The 17,688-nt window shown below is 44.2% G+C and overlaps 1 protein-coding gene across 2 annotated transcripts in view; it reads left to right on the top strand.

Annotated features, from left to right (window-relative positions):
* PRKCH (protein kinase C eta) overlaps nucleotides 1-17,688 on the top strand; it is a 113,699-nt gene that overhangs the window by 15,858 nt on the left and 80,153 nt on the right. Inside the window, exon 2 of one of the 2 annotated variants that reach the window (XM_014871373.2) lies at nucleotides 10,871-10,934. In XM_014871373.2, the coding sequence (XP_014726859.2) occupies nucleotides 10,871-10,934 (64 nt within the window). Of the gene's footprint in view, nucleotides 1-10,870; nucleotides 10,935-16,500; nucleotides 16,695-17,688 lie in introns of those variants that run through there. The other variant, XM_088166341.1, reaches the window with a different exon arrangement.

Genomic DNA, 17,688 nt, shown 5'->3' with positions numbered 1-17,688 from the left:
TTTTACATGATGTTCTGGGATGTGTGTACCAGGGATATGAAGCAATCCCACAAGTGGTTGGAATGGGAGAGGGAGTATGTGGGCTAAACTACTTTTAAACCTTTCTTTTCATCCTTCCTGTGCCCCTAGCAGGTTCTCTCCTGTGAGATGCCACTCATATATTTGATAGCTTGCTTTTCATCCTTCTGACTCAAATCATTGGGCAGATCATTTTGCAACATAGAAAGGGGATGTGGTGGATTAAAACTGACTGGGTATAAACGTTAGTCCTTAACAATTTCAGTGCCAGGTGAGGAAGTGAGAGGAGGAAGAAGGAAGTCACTGATTAATTCCAGATCAGGGAAGAATAATCAGAGCTGAGATGCTTGGGCTTCCCCGTGGTGTTACAGCCCATGTCAAGGTTGAAAGTTGCTCGATTTAATTTCTTCTTTTTGTATCCTCGCTAAGGATGAGTAATGGGTTTAACACTTTAAATGGGAATGTGAGCTATGTTGGGAACTGTACTTCTAAAGACTGGCATGCCCCTGAGACATGCCATTTGAAATCTTAGGTTTTGCTAGAAATATTGCTGATAACTTGGTCTTGCACATAAATTAATCCATTGTGATGCTGACAGGGGTGGTGTTGTGTGCCCCTCAATGTATTTAGCTCAAGGCTTTAAAGTCACTGAAAAGACTGAGAGTTCTGGTGCTTTGTAGCAATTGACTCTTCTTGATGTCTGGACTTCTGTGGAGTGCAGGTATGTGCTACTTCTGTGGGTTTTGCAGAGTTTCCCTTGCACTTGTCCAAGCAGCGTGGCTGCTGTGCAGTGGGCTAGGTCTGGTTTTTGTTTCTTCCTCTGCTCCTGCCATGCCCGTACTCTGCTTTCCTTTTCTGTAAAAGTGATGGTGTAAGATCACCAGGGGTCTTTGCTGTGTTTGGTTGGAAAGGTGGAGATGTGTGGGATGAGTTTGATGTGGGTGATGTGTTTGGAGTGCAGGATCTCGTGTGCAGCTCCTTCCCTCTGTCGCGTTGGCTTCGGGAGAGATGCGGCAACAGCGCTGCAGGAATGTGACACAGAATGGCAGCCTGGGTTACAGCCGCCACTGTGGGACTCCCTGAAACTTCTGCCAGCCACTTCTTAGAGTTCCAGCTGTCCCCAGTGCAGTGAAGATCAATAAAGGTCTTTTCAACACCTGGTGTTGAAGGGAAGGAGGAAGGAAGGTGCCTGTAAATCGAGCTCTCTGCAGAGCTGTTGGTTTGTGTCTGTGCCTCTGGGTTGTGGAACCCCATCTTCTGGCATCGAGATGCTGATCACATCTCCCTCCAGAATCCTTCTTTTTTAGTTTTACAGTGCTCATTATTAGTAATCAAGCATAATAAATAACTGAACTTTTCCATCAGATTGCCTTTTGCTGCACCACCACGACTTTTAACTGTTGTTAAAAGGATGAGATTTGGCTCTTCAGTATCTGACAGAAATGGCTGGAGTAGGAGAAAGTTGTGACCTTTCCCCTTTTTACCTGAGGTGTTGAGAAATTTGATGGATTTTATCTTTAGGACTAATGGATTTTAATGGTTCATGATCTCATCTGCTGTGGCCTGGTTTTAGAAAGAAGAAAGAACTATTGGACAAAAATGGAAAAGCAGCAGTACACCAAATGAATTACATGTAGTAGGAAGATATTTTAAAAATAGTGACACACCTAATGGAGACTCAAATGAGAATAATTTCTCAGAAGTTCAGTATTATGCAATAAAGCCTATGAATAACGAGAAAATATTTCCCAGCACTGAATAGTGGAGAACAGCACAAGTAGGTGAGTGAGCAAAGTTCTGGGGAGACAGCTGCAGAGAGGGTCTGTGCATAGTGATGCAGCTGGTTTGGAGGTCCCTGCTCCTTGGGTTGGATCCATGAAGAGGGTACTGGGGGCTCTGCCTGATGCTGTACAACCCAGTGGATTGCCCCTCAGTTACCCCTTAGTGCTGTCCTGCTGTAGCTGTGCCTGGGCAGCCACCAAGAGTGCCCTGGACACAGAACCTCAGACCGTGTGCAGACTGTGCTGCTTAATGTGAAGTCATAAATGATTCATAAAGTCTGCCTAGATTTGTTAGGGAGGTTAATTAAAGCTGAAGGTGAATGCTGTGCCTTGGAAGACTTCTCAAGACTGAGAGAACTGTTGTTGATTTTCTGCCCAGTCTTTTTCTTTCTCCTTCTGTATTTCTGCCTGGTGTCTGTTCTGTTCCTCTCTGGGCCAAACCCAGGTCTGTGGTGTGCACTGGGCTACCTGGGCTTACTTTTTCACTGCCCTTTCCTTCCTGGGGGACATTGCCTCAGTTTTAAACTCAGCTGTGTCATTGCTTTGCTTTGAGGAAGCTCAGCTCAGCACCTCATTGTGGTGGCCCTTGGAATGTTTCCATGTGGGAAGTGCCACCAGCTTGCCTACTTGGCACCAAGTCAATGAATTTATTTCTTTAAACAGAAAATGTGGCACAATTTCCTGGGTTTTTATGCCAAGTTATATTGGGTTCATCTAGAGACAGAAAATACTCTTGTTGATAATCTCCAGATCTTGGAGATAGAGAAGGATGATTGCTGTGTTGTGTGCTCAGTGATAGAGCTAAAATGTGAGCTGTCAGGATCATCCCTTTGCAACTCCAGCTCTACAGCTATTGAAAGATTTTTGTTTTGCTGCTGATATCTGGTTTTTGAGGTTTATTGATATGCTGTCACTGTTAATTGCAAGATTTTTGTTTGATTATTGGTCAATGCTTTGAAGTCCCCTCCAGAGCAGAGACCCTGTCCCACTCTCAGCCTCGTTTACCTGCAGTTGTACACACAGGTGTCTGCAGGCAGATTTCCATACCTTGCATATGTAAAGCTGATAGCCTGATAGCTGCTACTGAAGGTGAGCATGGGTGTATTTGCTGTAATCAAGTGTTCAGACTGCTGAAAATGAAGCCCTGCATTTTCCATCCTTTAATTTAATGGTCCTGCATTGATGTAAGTATTTGCCTTTGGGAAATTAATCTGTGATTTTCCTTCTCTTCCCATCCCTTATAAAAAAAAAAGCTGTAGGAGGAAGACAAGAGGAGTTGGAAGAAAAATACAGTGATGGACTGGGCATGGTGATATTTGGCATGGTGTTACAGAGATGTATGGTGAATAATTAAGATTTAATTGTGCTCAGGAGAGCTAAAGCTCTGTCTGTGTGTGCTTGTGGCAGGGAAAGGCAGCATCCATCCTGCCCACACGATTCTGGTTCCACAGAGGCTGTGGGAGGGAGCCGGGGGGTCCTGCCCCTTCTCTCTGCTGGGCTGCTCAGGGGGGACCAGAGCAGCTTTTCTCTGTGCCTGGCATCTCCCCTGGCCACCCTGTGCTGTCACTGGGGTGGTTCCAGCAGCTTTGCTGCTCATGGCAGTTCACAGAGTTATCCCATGCTTGGCATGTGCTGTGCCCTCAGGAAATGGAGCCTCACTGGTAGGGTCTGGTCATCCTTCACATTTTCTTCTCAGCCCATTTACCAGCCCAGCCATTTCTAGCCCCACACTCTTAAGAGGTTGTGGATGAAAGCTCTCCTCTGTTGTAGACTCCAGTGTGTGCATGACATTCTTAGACTCTCCCAGGTCCCCCCCCATTTTGTTTTGAATTTCATTTAAATTTCTGAAGGAGTGGGTTCTTACTCTGTGATGGTACTGATGAGATCAGTGCCTTGTCTTCAAGAAACTCCAGTACCATGGGATTTGTACACAAGCAATTGAATCCTCTCCCCCTGCCACATAACTCGGGGAGAAAAGGTAAAAAATCTCTCTGGAGAGTTGTTGTTGTTGTAGTCCTTTGAAAATATAAGGAGAACAGAAACATAATAGTCCCTAAACCAGTTGTGTCTGTGTTTCCCTTTTTTTAACTTTATAGCATAATTTTTTTTTCAAATATGCTCAAGAACATTTTCCTGCAACCATTACTTGTAAATCATTCATTACTTTAGAGATATTTCTCAAAAGCAACATAAATTGCTGTAACACCATAGGAGCAGGCTCTAGCTCTTGCTTTTGAAAGTTTGGTTTTTTTGTTTTTTTTTTTTAAGATTTGAAACTTCCTTTTTAAAATCTGTATTATATTTGTAGCTCTTCAAGCAGGTTTTCTTGGCAGGAATTTTCACACGATAAATAAATCTTATTCCTACCTCAACAAATCTCCTGTAGAGGTGGGTAATCCATTGGATGAAACCAGACTAAAATTGATTAAAGAGTTCAGGATTGGCTAAGAGTCATTAGTTATGCATGCTTGTTCACGGCTGGTGCACAGCTTATAATTAGGCTACTTGAACGAAAACAAAAGTAATATTTTAAGCAGCTGTCCTGAAACAAAAAATTAGAATGACAATATTACAGTAATAGCTGGAATAACTGGTTATAGGAGTTTTGAGAGAGACTGACTTTCCACCCATGTGTGAGTTGAGCTGCAGAATATTAAACTTTGTTCAGGTGAGCTGTGAGTGCTTCAACATTCAGGGTACTGCAGGTGGGGTTGGCAGCCTTTTCCCAGTGCTGTCCATGTCTGCCCCTGGCACCTGCAGTGGGAATTACTGTCCTGAGCACTTGCTAGCCTTTGCAAGAATAAGAAAATACTTGGTGCCCTGTTGTGTGTGTGTTTGCAATTTTTTTTTTTTTTAGGCACCCTAATTTGAATCTTTAAAAGTGCATGCTGTGCATTTGTAGGAAAAACACTTTAATGTTTTGTTGGTCTGGAAATGCAAAATCTCCTTTGTACTAGACAGCCCTGAGGATTTTCAAAGGTGTTTGACTTGATAGGCAGGTGTCTGTCAGCCTCAAAAAGTATAAGAGGGACTGATTAATCCAGAGACTGTGTATTTGGCTGAGAAAATTGCTATTTGACCTGTCCAAGGAGGTGCTACCTTATTAAAATACAGAAAGATCTGACATTCCACAAGCATGATGTGCTAACAGCTTAAACAAGAAAGATGACAAGAAATAACTAGAGGCATGTGAAAAACCAGCTTTAGCCTAACCCAGACTTTCAGCTCTTTCGACTGAATAGAGCCTTGGGAATTGCCTCTACAAATGACTGATTACATATGCAGTTCTGTTAATTAAAATTAAAAATTATGTAGGAAGTCAAAAGATATAGCTACTTGTTTAATTAAGCTAATGAAGTCCCTAGGTAGCTTTTATATTTGCTTTACTCACTGCAAGTGTCTGGCCTGTTCTGGTTTTGAAGCCCTGTCAGCATTGACATGCCTTAGAAAAAGGCTGTACTTCTAGGATGCTCATGGATTGTGCCTGTGGGGAAGGAAGGACGGGGCAGCAATGGGAGAAAGGATGTTCTGGGCTCCAGGGTAAACACAGTCATCTTTTGTGTCTGATCCAAACACAATAAAAAGATTCCCACTGATTCTGATGTGCCTCAGATCAGACTTCCCAGATTCGATTATCTGTTGTGGGGATGGGGGAGGGGGGGGGGGATCATGTAAACTTGTGTTTGTGAGATTCAATGCTCTTACCAGGTGCAGTGCTGAAGATGTCTTTCCATCCTGGAGGCTCCCCTTATCTACCTCATCTTGATTCTGGAGAGTGAGCGACTTGCAGGCAGGCTCCCTTTGGATCTGCCTCTTCCCATCCTTTCCCAGGGGCAGGCTGGGCTCTCTCGGAGGCCAACTCACTCTACCTGCTCTTCAAGTTCAGTGGATGCTTCAGCTGGGTGTTGATATGTTGCCTGAGAGATTACCCTCCTTCTGAATTTGTTTTCCAAACCTCTTCCATTGATGAATCATGCACAGCCAGTTTTTATTATATGTGTGAAGGCATGTGATTAAGGAGCCCTGTTTTGGTCTCCCTGCATCTGCTCTGCTCCTGAAGTGGCTTATTTTTTGTAATGCAGAGAAGGGGAGTAAATAACACCTGCTCTGTTGTTGGGAATAGTGTCAGCACAGCCTTTTTCTGGGGAAGGTGTGCGAGGTGGTTGACTGGGGCCCCTCCTTGTGGGGAGCCAGTCCCTGGCAGCTCCCTTTGAAGTCACATGGAACAGCAGGATCCCAGCAAGTTCAGGCATGGGGCACCATGTGAGTGCTTTGGGTTAGGAGTGGAACTCCCAGCACACTGTCCTGGCAAAGGCTTGTGCCTCGCAGTGGAAGTGGAATGAAGCCGTGGCTGAACTCCTCATCCTTACCTGCATCTGCCTGCCAAAATCCTCCAGCCTTGTTTCCCCTGGTATGGCTGTGAGGTTCAACAGAAGTTAAAGTGTGTGTTTAGCTCAGGGCCAAAATCCTGTGCTGTTCTCACTGATACAGCTGAGCTCCAGCAGTTGATCCTTTCCACCCCTTGTGCTGTGGACAAAAGTGCTGCCTTCATTTCCTTGATGGTGACTAAAGGATTTACTACACTGATAAGCACGCTTTTCTCTCCCAGTGAGCTAAAACTTGGCCAAGTTACCTCTAAACCAGCCAGAAAGTCTATGTTTTTCCTTCCGTCTCTTCCCTGGGGGACCAGGCCAAGGATGAAAGTGCTGGAGAGAGAGGAGGGTGATGATTGTTTACAGGTCTTACTGCTGGTGGTATGATGCTGCATGCCACCAGTTTAATTTGATTTATTGTGAGATCACTGCACCTCCCAGAATTCACAGTATCAGGCATGCATAGAATTTCATACTTCTCCTTTGCTCCCAATACAACAGGACTTTCCTTTGGCTTTAATACTAAACCTTCCAGGCATAAGCCTGTGATTCCCTAAAATAGTTATCCCATGCCAGATAGATAGATCTTGGCATTAGAAAACTTTTCTCTGTACATACTACTCTTTGATGATTGTGTCAAATACATATGGATGGTTTCATTCTTATGTCACTTATCTCTTAATATTATGGTGTAGGAGTTCCCCCTGAGCATCATCTGTGCTGCCTTCAGGCTGTTGACTTTCTCTGAGCCTCTTCTGCTTTTTTTTTAAGAAAGAATATCTGTATTGTCAAACCGAACTGATTTAATGGTCTACTTTGGGCTTTAATAACTCTGTCAAGATTAATACTGTGACACCCTCTTTCTCTGTAAAAATGTAGGGGTTTTTCCTTCAATGTCAATGCTGGGAAATGAAAAAACAGGAAAGAAGTGAGAAGCAAAACTTGGCGTCTGCGTGGTGCTTGTGTTCCACCCACGCTGCTGATGGGAGGCTGGATCCCGAGGGTGTTTGCTGGTGCTGGGAGGTACTGGCATCCCTGGGGCTGTGCCAGCACGGAGTCAGGGCTTGGGCTGCCAGCCCAGGTAGGGTTATCCCTTCCATGGCTGGAGGGCCAGTCCTTTGGCAGCTGCTTCCTTTTGAAGTGCTCAGGTCTTACTAAGTAACAGAACACGGTGAGCAAAACAAACAGAGCAAACCCTCTGTCTGTGAAAGTAGGTGCTGGTGGTGGAAGTGCCTTGGTGACTGGAAAGATTGAAGGAGGGCTTATATCAGGAGTTCCTCCTTTTGGGGACAGAGTGGGGTACCAGACTCCTGATCTGTGGGTCTCTGGTTTCAGATGGTTCTGGGGCAATTTCTGCATGCCCAGCTCTGGCTGCAGTTGCTGGGTCAAGAGTTTCCCACGCGTGTGCTACAGCTGTGGCTGCACTGCAAGGGTGAAGGTGGTGCTGACGGTGTGAAGGTGATGCTGACGGTGTGAAGGTGATGCTGACGGTGTGAAGATGATGCTGAGTGTGTGAAGCAGGACAGGAACACGAAGGGCTGTGCTGCAGGGCTGCCTGAGGTCACCCCCAGTGCCTGAGTGAGGTGCTTGCTGTTCACACCCAGCTCAGCACTGCGGGTCCAACAAGTGTGAGCAGCTCACAGGCATCAGCTGCCACCAGTGTGAGACCACTCCAGTGGTGTGGCCATGGCTCAGGGTGTCCCCTGATGGTGGGAAGCACGTCCTGTCAGGCAGGTGCTGCTCTCAGGGAGCTGCTGAGGTCTGTGGTCAGACATTTTCCTTTCAGGTTTTCAGGTCAGGTGTTATTTTCTGTTTCGGGCACGTTCCGCATGTCTGAGAGTTACCTCAGGTACCGAGTTGGCTGCTACTTGGCTGGACAAATTCATCCTTAAAGGAGATCACAGCAAGTCCAAAAGCCAGAGTTTTCCCTTCGGTCTGTTATTATTTCATTTCATTTCATTGTATGTTATCTTCTGTTGTTCTGTTACTATCAATTTAAGACTAGAGAAATTAAAACTCTTGCCTAGGACAAGAATTCCCCACTGGTCCTGCATCCATCATCCTTGGTGTGCCAAAGTTTCAGCAGTTCCTAGCATGCTGGGGCTTCAGCCTCATTTTGGAGCCTTTCAGCTGTAATTTTTAATTACATCCCCCTTAGATGTTCTGTAAGAAGATATTGAGTGTAGCTCGAGTCCTCTTGGCTGAGTGCTCTTGGACTGTGGTACAACATGAGCACAGCTGCTTAGTGGGTGTAGGGGATTTGACTGGTCTTTAATCTTGGAGTCTGGAGGGGAGAGATTGTTTTATATAACCCTCATAAATCTCCTGCTATTGCTCTCTGAATTAGTTTGTTTCTGTTTTGTAAGACTGCTATAGGCAGAGGACTGTGCTGTGCCAGGGGCAGAGGAATTTTCTTTGCAGAGATGGAGAGCAAGGTGTGTCAGGACTTTGGGCCAGGTATTGTCTGTGCCCTGTGTGGAAGGTGAGTGATGCTTTTCTTGGATTCCCTGGCCTCAGCCCAGCTGCTTGAGTCCTGACAGTCCTTTGCTTTTAAGACTGAACAAGGAGTACAGGATTTATTCCACATCCCACCAGAGATATTGTGTGTCAGAAGAAGAGAGGAAGGATCCTCTTTGTCAGTGTGGAAGCAGGAGTCTGACATATCCTGTATGGAGACTGGCAGGAAAATGATAAGCACTGAAGAATGATTTTGGAAACCTAAGTAAGTAAGGATTTCTCCATAAAATCTGAATTCTTGGTATCCCATAAATCAATTTGCATTATATATTATTATATATTTTGGAAAGAACCATTTCTTTACAAAGCTGCACTCCAGGGGACTGAAATTTAGGCAAAAATGATGCATGATATTGCTGGAGTTGAAATCTATTTGGGAAATGTCTTCAGTATTAATGGAGACAGAGGGCTGTTCAAACATAGCTTCCTAAAACCAGTGTAATATGCAGAGCAAACAAGCACAAAAATTAATATTGAGTCAAAGCTAAATATTTGCTTTAAATTTTCCCTGTGAGACTGATTTAATTTTTTATTTTTTTTATTGATTTTTTTTTTTTTTTTTTAAGTGGAGAATGTAGTGTCCATAAAATCAGCATTTTGGTAGGATTTTCCCAAGATTGTAGCTTCCCTGTTTTGTGTCCCACTGATACAAGTGTGTGCATAGCACGTCAGAACTGTAGCTGGAATCATGTGAATGAGATATTTGCTCATTCTGTTTTCCTGAAAATATTTCTTCTGCTCACCCTAACAAATTCCCAGCAGTTTAAATAGCAATTTCTCCACTTCTGTAACAAACTGTGGTCTAGGGAAATGTATGGCTGGCTGTGCTTCCCCTTCACTTACCCAAAAGGCTGATTTTTCTGGGCTGTGTCAGCATTCTGTGCCTTAACCCTGCAGAGTCAGCCCAGCTCAGACACCTCCTCCCAGTACAGCTGTGTAGGTGCTTTCCTTCCATTTGTAGCTTGGCTCTTTGGCTCCTCTTTAGGGGTCACTTTTCTGTTTTTCCAGTATCTTAATATTATTTATTGTCCGTTCGGTTCGTGGCTGCAGCGTTTTTTGGAAACCACAAGCAAATGTCAGGGTTGGGGTGATCATAGCCCTTGCCTGGGGAGCTCGGGCTGGTGTTGTTTTATTTCTGTGCTGTTACACAGGAGAGGAATCAGAGGGTCGCAGGGTACACCCTGTGTTACCCCTGGAAAAGGAATCAGCCTGAGCTCATCATCCTGTGCTGGTACAGGAGGAGCAGGGAAGGTTTGGATGAGCAATCTTTATTCCTTCCCCCAGACAGCTCCATTTTCAAAATTCCTGTTCTGCACAGGTGATCAATACCCACGAGGTGTGAAGCTCCTCGTTGCTAATTTTAACCTTGAAATTAGTGGGAAATTCAGGGGGTGCCTTGTTACTTCTTTCTTTGTTTTTATATTTTAACTGAGATTTCTGGGTGACTGCCTGACTCAAACATCAGGAAACCTTAGCTGTGATTTTAGCTGGTAAATTAAAAAAAAACAACAACAAAAGCAAGACCTTTATTAAAAATGTATCTCAAAATGAAAAATCTACTCACCAAAAAATAAATGCTTTCTTTCAAGGACAGGCTGACTGACACTGGGATTGAATCTCTGATCCCTAAAATTATGTTCTGTATTTCTATCTCTATCTAATTTAGATTAAATGACAAGAACTCCTTAGGTAACAGTACTAACAGTTTTCTATTTCCTATGGTTTAAGGCCAAAAGGTGATTTATGTAAGAAATCAGCATTTGCCTCAGTGATGATGGTATTTTGAGAGACTGAAGCAATTTCACTGAGATAAAATATAATAGAGAGGAAATATCCATGTAATTCTCGAAACAGATGCACATTGATCTGAGAATTTAGTCTTAGTTCAGCTTCATCTATCTCACAAATTGGAACACTATTAACTGTATTTTATTTTTTTTTAAACTTCTGTTTCCTCTAGCAAGGTTGAGATTGTTCAGCATTTCCAGGGAAAAGGAGAATGCTGAACAATTTGGGCACCAGATACTTGATTTATTTTTTTTTTTCAATTAAGGTGTGCATGAGAATATTTGAAGTATTATCAAATGCTGGCAGGATTAGTCAGGCAAAATCCCGAGAAGAATTTCTGCCTCAAAAAAACCCCAATCTTCTAACATTTCCTTTCCTTTTTTTTTTTTTCAGGTGGATTTGGAGCCAGAAGGCAAAGTGTTTGTTGTCATAACTCTTACAGGAAGCTTCACAGAAGGTAAGGGAGTTTCTCTGGCTTGTTCCCATTCGGAGCTGGAGTCTGGTGTGTGTCCCTGCCATCAGCTCCAGAGCAGTGCAGATGTTTGGATTCTTCAGGGGCTGCACGCTGTGGTGTGCCTGATGTTTCTGGAGTGACAGGGACATCTGGGAGGGGCTGTTGGTGGCTGTGAGCTCTGCTCTGAGCTCAGACCTGGGGAGCCGGCTGCTCGCTCTGCTCCATTTCCCTGAAGCTGTCCTTCAGACAGATTGTTTTTGTCACTCCTGCTTTTCACCTGGCTGCCTCTTGAAGGGCAAGCTGAGGAGAAAGCAGGGCATGTTTAAAATAGAGCTTGTTTAAAACATCTGGATGATTTTTATTCTGTAATGGTTCACATCGACTTCACGAGCGTTTCTGTTTCCCAGGTTCACTTTGCACAGGAAGCTGGCAAGTTTTTAGTGTGACAGCTGCCTCAAAAAAGTATCCAGGCAGCCCTTTTTTTTTTTTTTTTTTGGTAATTATATTTTATAGTGTGATGGTTTTGATGTCCCTGTTGTTTATTGTGATACCAGTTATGAGCGTGGATGTGAGCTGTGCTGCAGCAAGCCCGGAAATCTTTATATTTGTAACCAGAGAACAGGGAGAGTGCCAAGGTGTGCTGGGGAGGCCTGCAGGAATTTCTTGCAGGGATGAAAAGGATGTTAGAAATTGGCTTTAATTTCCTATGACAGAGCCAGGGATGGAAAGAGAAGAAAGTGGAGGGCTTTTACTAACATCCCAGTTTGTATCCACATGCAAGAGTGCCATGCTTGGCCATTTAAAGCAGGGTTGAGCAGGGATGGTGGGCATGAGCATAAATCCAGAGTGTGTTTCAGATCTGTGCTGGTGGCTGAGCATGTTGCTAACAAGGTCTCAGAGATGAGAAATGAAGAACTCAGATGTTTGTACAGCTACTGCTTTCCAAGGGAAATGGGAAATGTTGGAAATAATTTACTTCTCTTTCCTCTGTTGTTCTTGAGGATGTGTAGGCTTAGGGAAAGGGAAGATCAAAGATGGCTCTTGGCTTTTTTCTTGTCTGGTTGTTCCCATGTATGGTCACATTTAGAGTTTCCAAGAAACGACTTAGTCCAGGGCAGGCCTGATTGCAGATACTGACTTTTCCCAGTCATTGGGTAAAGGAGGTATTCATGAAGAAGGGATTTCCCTCTGATACCACAAAGAGGTCTTGTTCATATCATCATGTTGAATTCTGTTTTTGTCTCTTTTGCTGGAAATGTAGAGGCTCTGAATTGTATTTGAAATTTAAAGGGTTTTTTGGAAGAAAGTCTGAGAAAAATTCATGACTTGAAAGCTCAAAAAGCAGCTTCCTACTTGTTCTCCAGATCTGGAGTGCAACCACTGCCACATCCTCCCTGCTCCCTCTGACTTCTTATGCCAAGCTAGTTGTTTTGTTTATGGAAATAGCCAAATTCACAGGGTCTCAGGCACCATTGTCTACCTCCAGTAAAGTAAAATTTGCAAAAGTGGGCAAAGAGAGGGAGGAAGTGGGAGGGGTAAGAAGAAAAATGAGAAAACCCCAAAAAAACCCTAACAAAACAATTGAGACTGGGGTTTTAGACCCACCTGACACTGCCCTATTTTGTTTGTCCTATTTTGTTTTTCCTGTTTTGCTTACTCAGAACAGGCAGTCTTGGTGGTGCTTGGGCTTTACCTTTAGGAGTGGTGTTTTTTTTGTTTGATCAGAAGTTCTTCTGACCAAAATCTGAATTTGGTTCTGCTCCTCTGCAGCAGGGATGGGGGAGCAGGGTGTCACTCCTGTGAGTCTGCCAGAGGCATTTGAGCACTGCCAGGGTGTGAGGGCAGTACAGGAACCATACAGCTGGAAAGAGGTTTGGTCTTTGCAGGTCCCCATATGGCTCTTCTGTCCATCAGTGCTACCATGCTGTTTTGAGGCAGGGAGACTTGCCTGTTTGTGTTTAAAAATACATGTAGTTTTTCAGAAAAAGAAAGGAACAGAGCAATAGGAAGTGAGGGAGACCTAGAGAAATTATACCTGCCTCTCTTTATTTTCTCTGCTTGGATATACTTGCTGTGCTAAGCTGTGTCTGATTATATTAACTGCTCTCATTCAGCTGACATTTCCTGTGTAAATCAATCAGTGCAAAATTAAAATGAAAATCTCCTTACCTTTGGAGGAGATTACCTGTCACAGAAATCACACAATACTCTGAGTGGGAAGGGACCCACAAGGATCAGCAGAGTCCAAGTCCTGAACTCCCCAAGGGTGACACATCCCTGATGGCCCTGGCACCCAGTGGGCTGGAGGGAAGCACACTCTTCCCCAACCATCTCCCTCACTGACACAAGAGCTCTTTCAGCCCAGGCTGTTTTGTAGAGAAGCTGAGGACTGACTTCTGCCTACCAGACTTCAGGCATTGCTTAGGGATTGATTTCCTGACCGTTCTCGAGTGAATTTATTTACTCTTTTCTGGGTTTTCTTTATTTCAACCTATTAGGATTTTTTTTTCCGGAGTCATCAAATTTTTTCAAGTCATACAGTTCCTTTTGAAAACTTTCTTATTCTTTTTACTCTGGATATAAATATGATTTTCTCCCCGTGTCTTTAGCATTTCATACCTCTCTCTGTTTGTGTCTCCTTGCCTCTGCTCTCTTAAAAATAGCGACTGTGCCCTCTCTGAGGTGTGTTTTGGCTGTGGATGTGAGGCAGGTTGTCAGCTGAGGAGCTGGGACAGGAGCAGGGTGCAGTGTGTGGGACCCCAGCAAGCTCTGCCCAGCCCTGAGGCTGCAGGAGCTGAGGTGTAACAGGACCCAGGGAATCCTGCTGCCCTCCCTCCCTGTGATCCCAAGTGTGTGCCAGCATCTCTCAGACAATCCACAGGGTCTCAACTCTTGCAGGCCCTCTTTAAAGGGATAAAATCTGCTTTATTGCTCTCTTAGACACATAGTGCACTTGAGGTGCCCCAGAGGATGTTGCTCAGCTGGTGACATGAATTCAGACCTGTTCTCAGTTTCAGCTGTAAAAGAGCCAACCCTGAATTAGCTCTTCTTTGCCAGGATAGGATTGATTTGAAATAAAAAGCTTTGCAGTGAGTGTGGGTGAACCACTGCTGTGGTTTGTGCCTCTGGACCTCTGTGAGAAGTTAGAAGAGATTCCTGAGAGCTGGTGATGGTGCCTGGGCCAGGCTGTCTGGCTGCAGCAAGGTCAGGCTGGGCTCTGAGAGGCCCCAGGTGTGTGCCTGGATGGACTGAACCTCTCCCCTTGCAGCACTGGAGTCCCAGAGCCAGCCCAGCCCCCTCAGCTTTGCCTGCAAGGTGTGATGTGTGCCCTCAGTTTGCCACCTCTCTTTCTGTTTGTTCTGTTTAATCCTGAGCAATGCTAATGAAATTAATACAAATGAAGTATTTGACTGAATTAATGAATGAAGCAAACCCTCTAGAAAATGGTTCCTATTTTAGTGCTTTGAAGTCTTGCAATTTGCCTTTTTTTTTCATGTTGTCACTCAAAGTGATAATTCTGGCTTGAAGTTCAGTTTTAATATCATAGTTCTGAGGTAAGTAATGGTTGTTACTGACACTGAAAGAAAAGAAAATTTGAGTTCTGGGCAAGAAATAGAACAAAATAGAAATAGAAAAATAGAGCAAAATAGAAATAGAACAAAAATATTGAAAACTCAAGTGAGTTGGTAGAGCCAATATAGCAGCTATTACTAAATATTTCATGTTAGTAGCATTTGCAGCAGCAAGGAATCATAGAATCATATTGGCAAGGACCTTTGGGATCATCTAGTTCCAACCCCTCAGGGGGAAGCTGAGCCTGCTTACCTACAGGTAACCTAAGAAGGAGGTTCAGGAAGCCCAAACCTGCTCCTGGACCAGGAAATGCTTCTTTGTTTTGCAGCTGGCACATTAAAAAGATTTGTCCTCAAATATAGAGACTCTTGGTCTTTCAGTGTCGTTTTTCTTAGAATAAATTTTTCTAACACAAAGTTTTTTAAAGAAATAGTGTTTTCTCTGACAGGTACCACTAAAGATCTGCAGCCTTAAAGTGTCAAGTGGAACATGGGTATTGTGCTATTGTCCTTGCTCTGTACTATAATGTATCTCCTCAGCCCCATAGAATTTCTGTTGACAGATCTGTTATCAGGTTTTTGCATTACAGGGAAAAAAAAGAGTTTTACCAGTCCTCTGTAAACTGCAATAATGACTGCTTTCAGCCCATGTTTTGTAGTTAAGGGAATAAATACTGGAAACTAGGAACCAGGAATAAAAAATGCTCTGTTCTCATTTTTTTGGGCTACTCTTCTCTTTTTTTGTTTACTGGCTCTAGCAGAGTTTTAAAGCTTGTAGTAGACACCACCTAGAAAACCTGGTGGTCCAAACAGGCCATATCAGTGCAGAATAAGATAAAGAAAGTTCTGCTGTCTTTGGTTCACAGTCTGAGAACGTGGAAGTCTTTAATGTCTAGCCCAAAGCCTTATGTGGCACAGAGACCAGCAGGAGACGTGCATTTCTACACCCTTGGATTTTTTTCCCCATGTCTACACCTTTTTTAGTGCTTTACACATGTCACACCTGCCTGCTGTAGGCAAGGGATTTCCAGTTCCATTCCATGTTGTTTCAGCTCTGCATTTTCAGATGGAGATAGGTCAGGACAGTGTTGAGTCCCATGTGGGAGAAAATACACCCTAAGTGTGCCCTGAGAAGATTGAACCCTTGCTGGGACCAGGAATGTAATCCACAAATATTGTGCATCTCTGTGTGGCAGGCAGGTGAACTTCAGTGGATCCCCAGCCTTGCTGAAAGATGTCAGGTTAAAAAATAAAATGCCAGGTTAAAAAATAAAAGGTTTCCAGAGGCTGTTCATGAAGTCCTGTGCAGGTATTGGTTTCCTGGAGGTCACACTCTGCACACTCCACTAGAGGTTTATCAGCCAAGCCAGGGGGAGCAAGAGCAGCTCTGTCCTTGTCCTGAAGCCTCCATGAGTTTCTTATTTTTGTATTTCAAAGTGCAACTTTCAAAATGTGCACGTTGCATTTCATGTGTAAATATTGCCTGGAGAACCTGAGTATTCTTGCACCCTGGAACTCTGATCTCTCACATATGTCTCTCTGCCATTAGAAAAAAAAAAAGAAAATAAGGCAAGTTTGTAAAATTCTGAATTTTCACATGGAAAAAAATATTCAGTCAAGCAAACAAACAAAGCTGTTTATTCCTGGTAGCAGGAAGAGCCAGACTCTGGAAAATGAAGTGATTTGCTTGGTGTTTATGGAGGGACTGTAATGCAGAGGCAGGAGGAGAACAGCACCCCAGCTGCCACATATCCACAAGGCTACTTTTATCTCTCAGAAAATGATCCATGTGAGCCCCACAGCTATTGCAGTGTCTCATGCCAAGAGGTTTTTGTCAGTAATCTGTGACTTGCCAAGATCTGCCAATTGCAGAGATACCCAGGCACTGTAAAAATGCAACAAACAGCAATATCAGGGTTAACTTCACTTCCTCAATGGGCTGTGTTTTGTCTGGGCTCTGAAACCTAGAGATAAATATGCAAGCTTGCAATCAGTGGGATTTCAGTGTTCCTGGCTGTAATGAGGAACAGAGGTTTCTTTGCTTTTATTTTAATGTGATTCCTGGAAGAGGTGACGGTAGTTCCCAGAGGAGCTGAAATCTCCCTGGCCTTGGAGGACAGGGCTGTGCTGGTGTTTGTGCTGCAGTGCGGAGAGTGTGAGATGGAAGGAGAGGAACATGAAGCCATAGGAGGTGAGTGCTGGGATCCAGGGATGATGGCACAGCCCTGGTTGCTGCACCCTGATGTTGTTTCGTGGCCATCCCTCTCTGGACCCAGTGTGGTTGAAGGTACCTGGATGATACCCTGGGCTGGGATGAAGGGGATGCCCTGACAGTAGCACACCCCAGGCTGTCTCTCTATTTCTCTAGTTTTCTATTTCTCTAGTATGGCTTGTGAATTTTCACAAGCCACGGTTTGTGAGGTGCCTGACTGATGCAATAGGCAAATGGCTGTCCAAAGGCCTCAGTGCTTTACCAGGGGTAAAATCTGTAAATCTGTGCCAGAAACTGCAGGAAAAAATTACCAACAAAACTATGCTGTTTGTTTTGTTTTATATAACTTTGGCTCCACCAACTATCAGATTATGCTGTATCCCATTTAATATCTGAGTCTCTCAACTCTGGCTGCTGGAGGAGACTCCTGATTTACGTGGTACCACCACAGTCAAGGATTTCCTTGTGTCTGGGTGCCTGGCAGCCCAGTCTGTCTGGCATCCAGAAGTCCTTGTCCCCTGAAGATAACAAGATTCTGTTATGCTGCAGTGTTTATCTACCTCAGTTTACCTGGGAGCCATTCAGGCATCGTTAGTGCTTGTGGGGAGACCCAAGGTTCCCTCTGCTCCACAGACATGAGGAGGATCAGCAGCACCAGTCTGCTGCAGGTGAGGGTGTTGAGCAGTTCCGTCCTACTCCTCACTGGAGTGGGGCAACATGTCCCAAATAGCCAAGGGCAGAACAGGGTTTTCAGCATTAGTGAGCTGGCATGGAGCTGTAGGAAGCAGAGCTCATCTTCCAGTGATGCTTCAGGAGGCAAATACACGCACTTGCAATTTATACACCTCTGGTTTAGGTTGTTCCAGACCATGCCCAGCAGAAAATAATGAGTTTCCTGCTCTTCAGTGCCAGCTGTTTTTGTTTCCTGGAGTGCTTCAGCAGCAATGATTCTGTTTGTTTTCCAGAATGAAAT

This window comes from Sturnus vulgaris, chromosome 6, assembly GCF_052056855.1.
Source record: "Sturnus vulgaris isolate bStuVul1 chromosome 6, bStuVul1.hap1, whole genome shotgun sequence".
Taxonomy (NCBI): domain Eukaryota; kingdom Metazoa; phylum Chordata; class Aves; order Passeriformes; family Sturnidae; genus Sturnus; species Sturnus vulgaris.
This window is presented reverse-complemented; position numbering and strand designations above follow the sequence as displayed.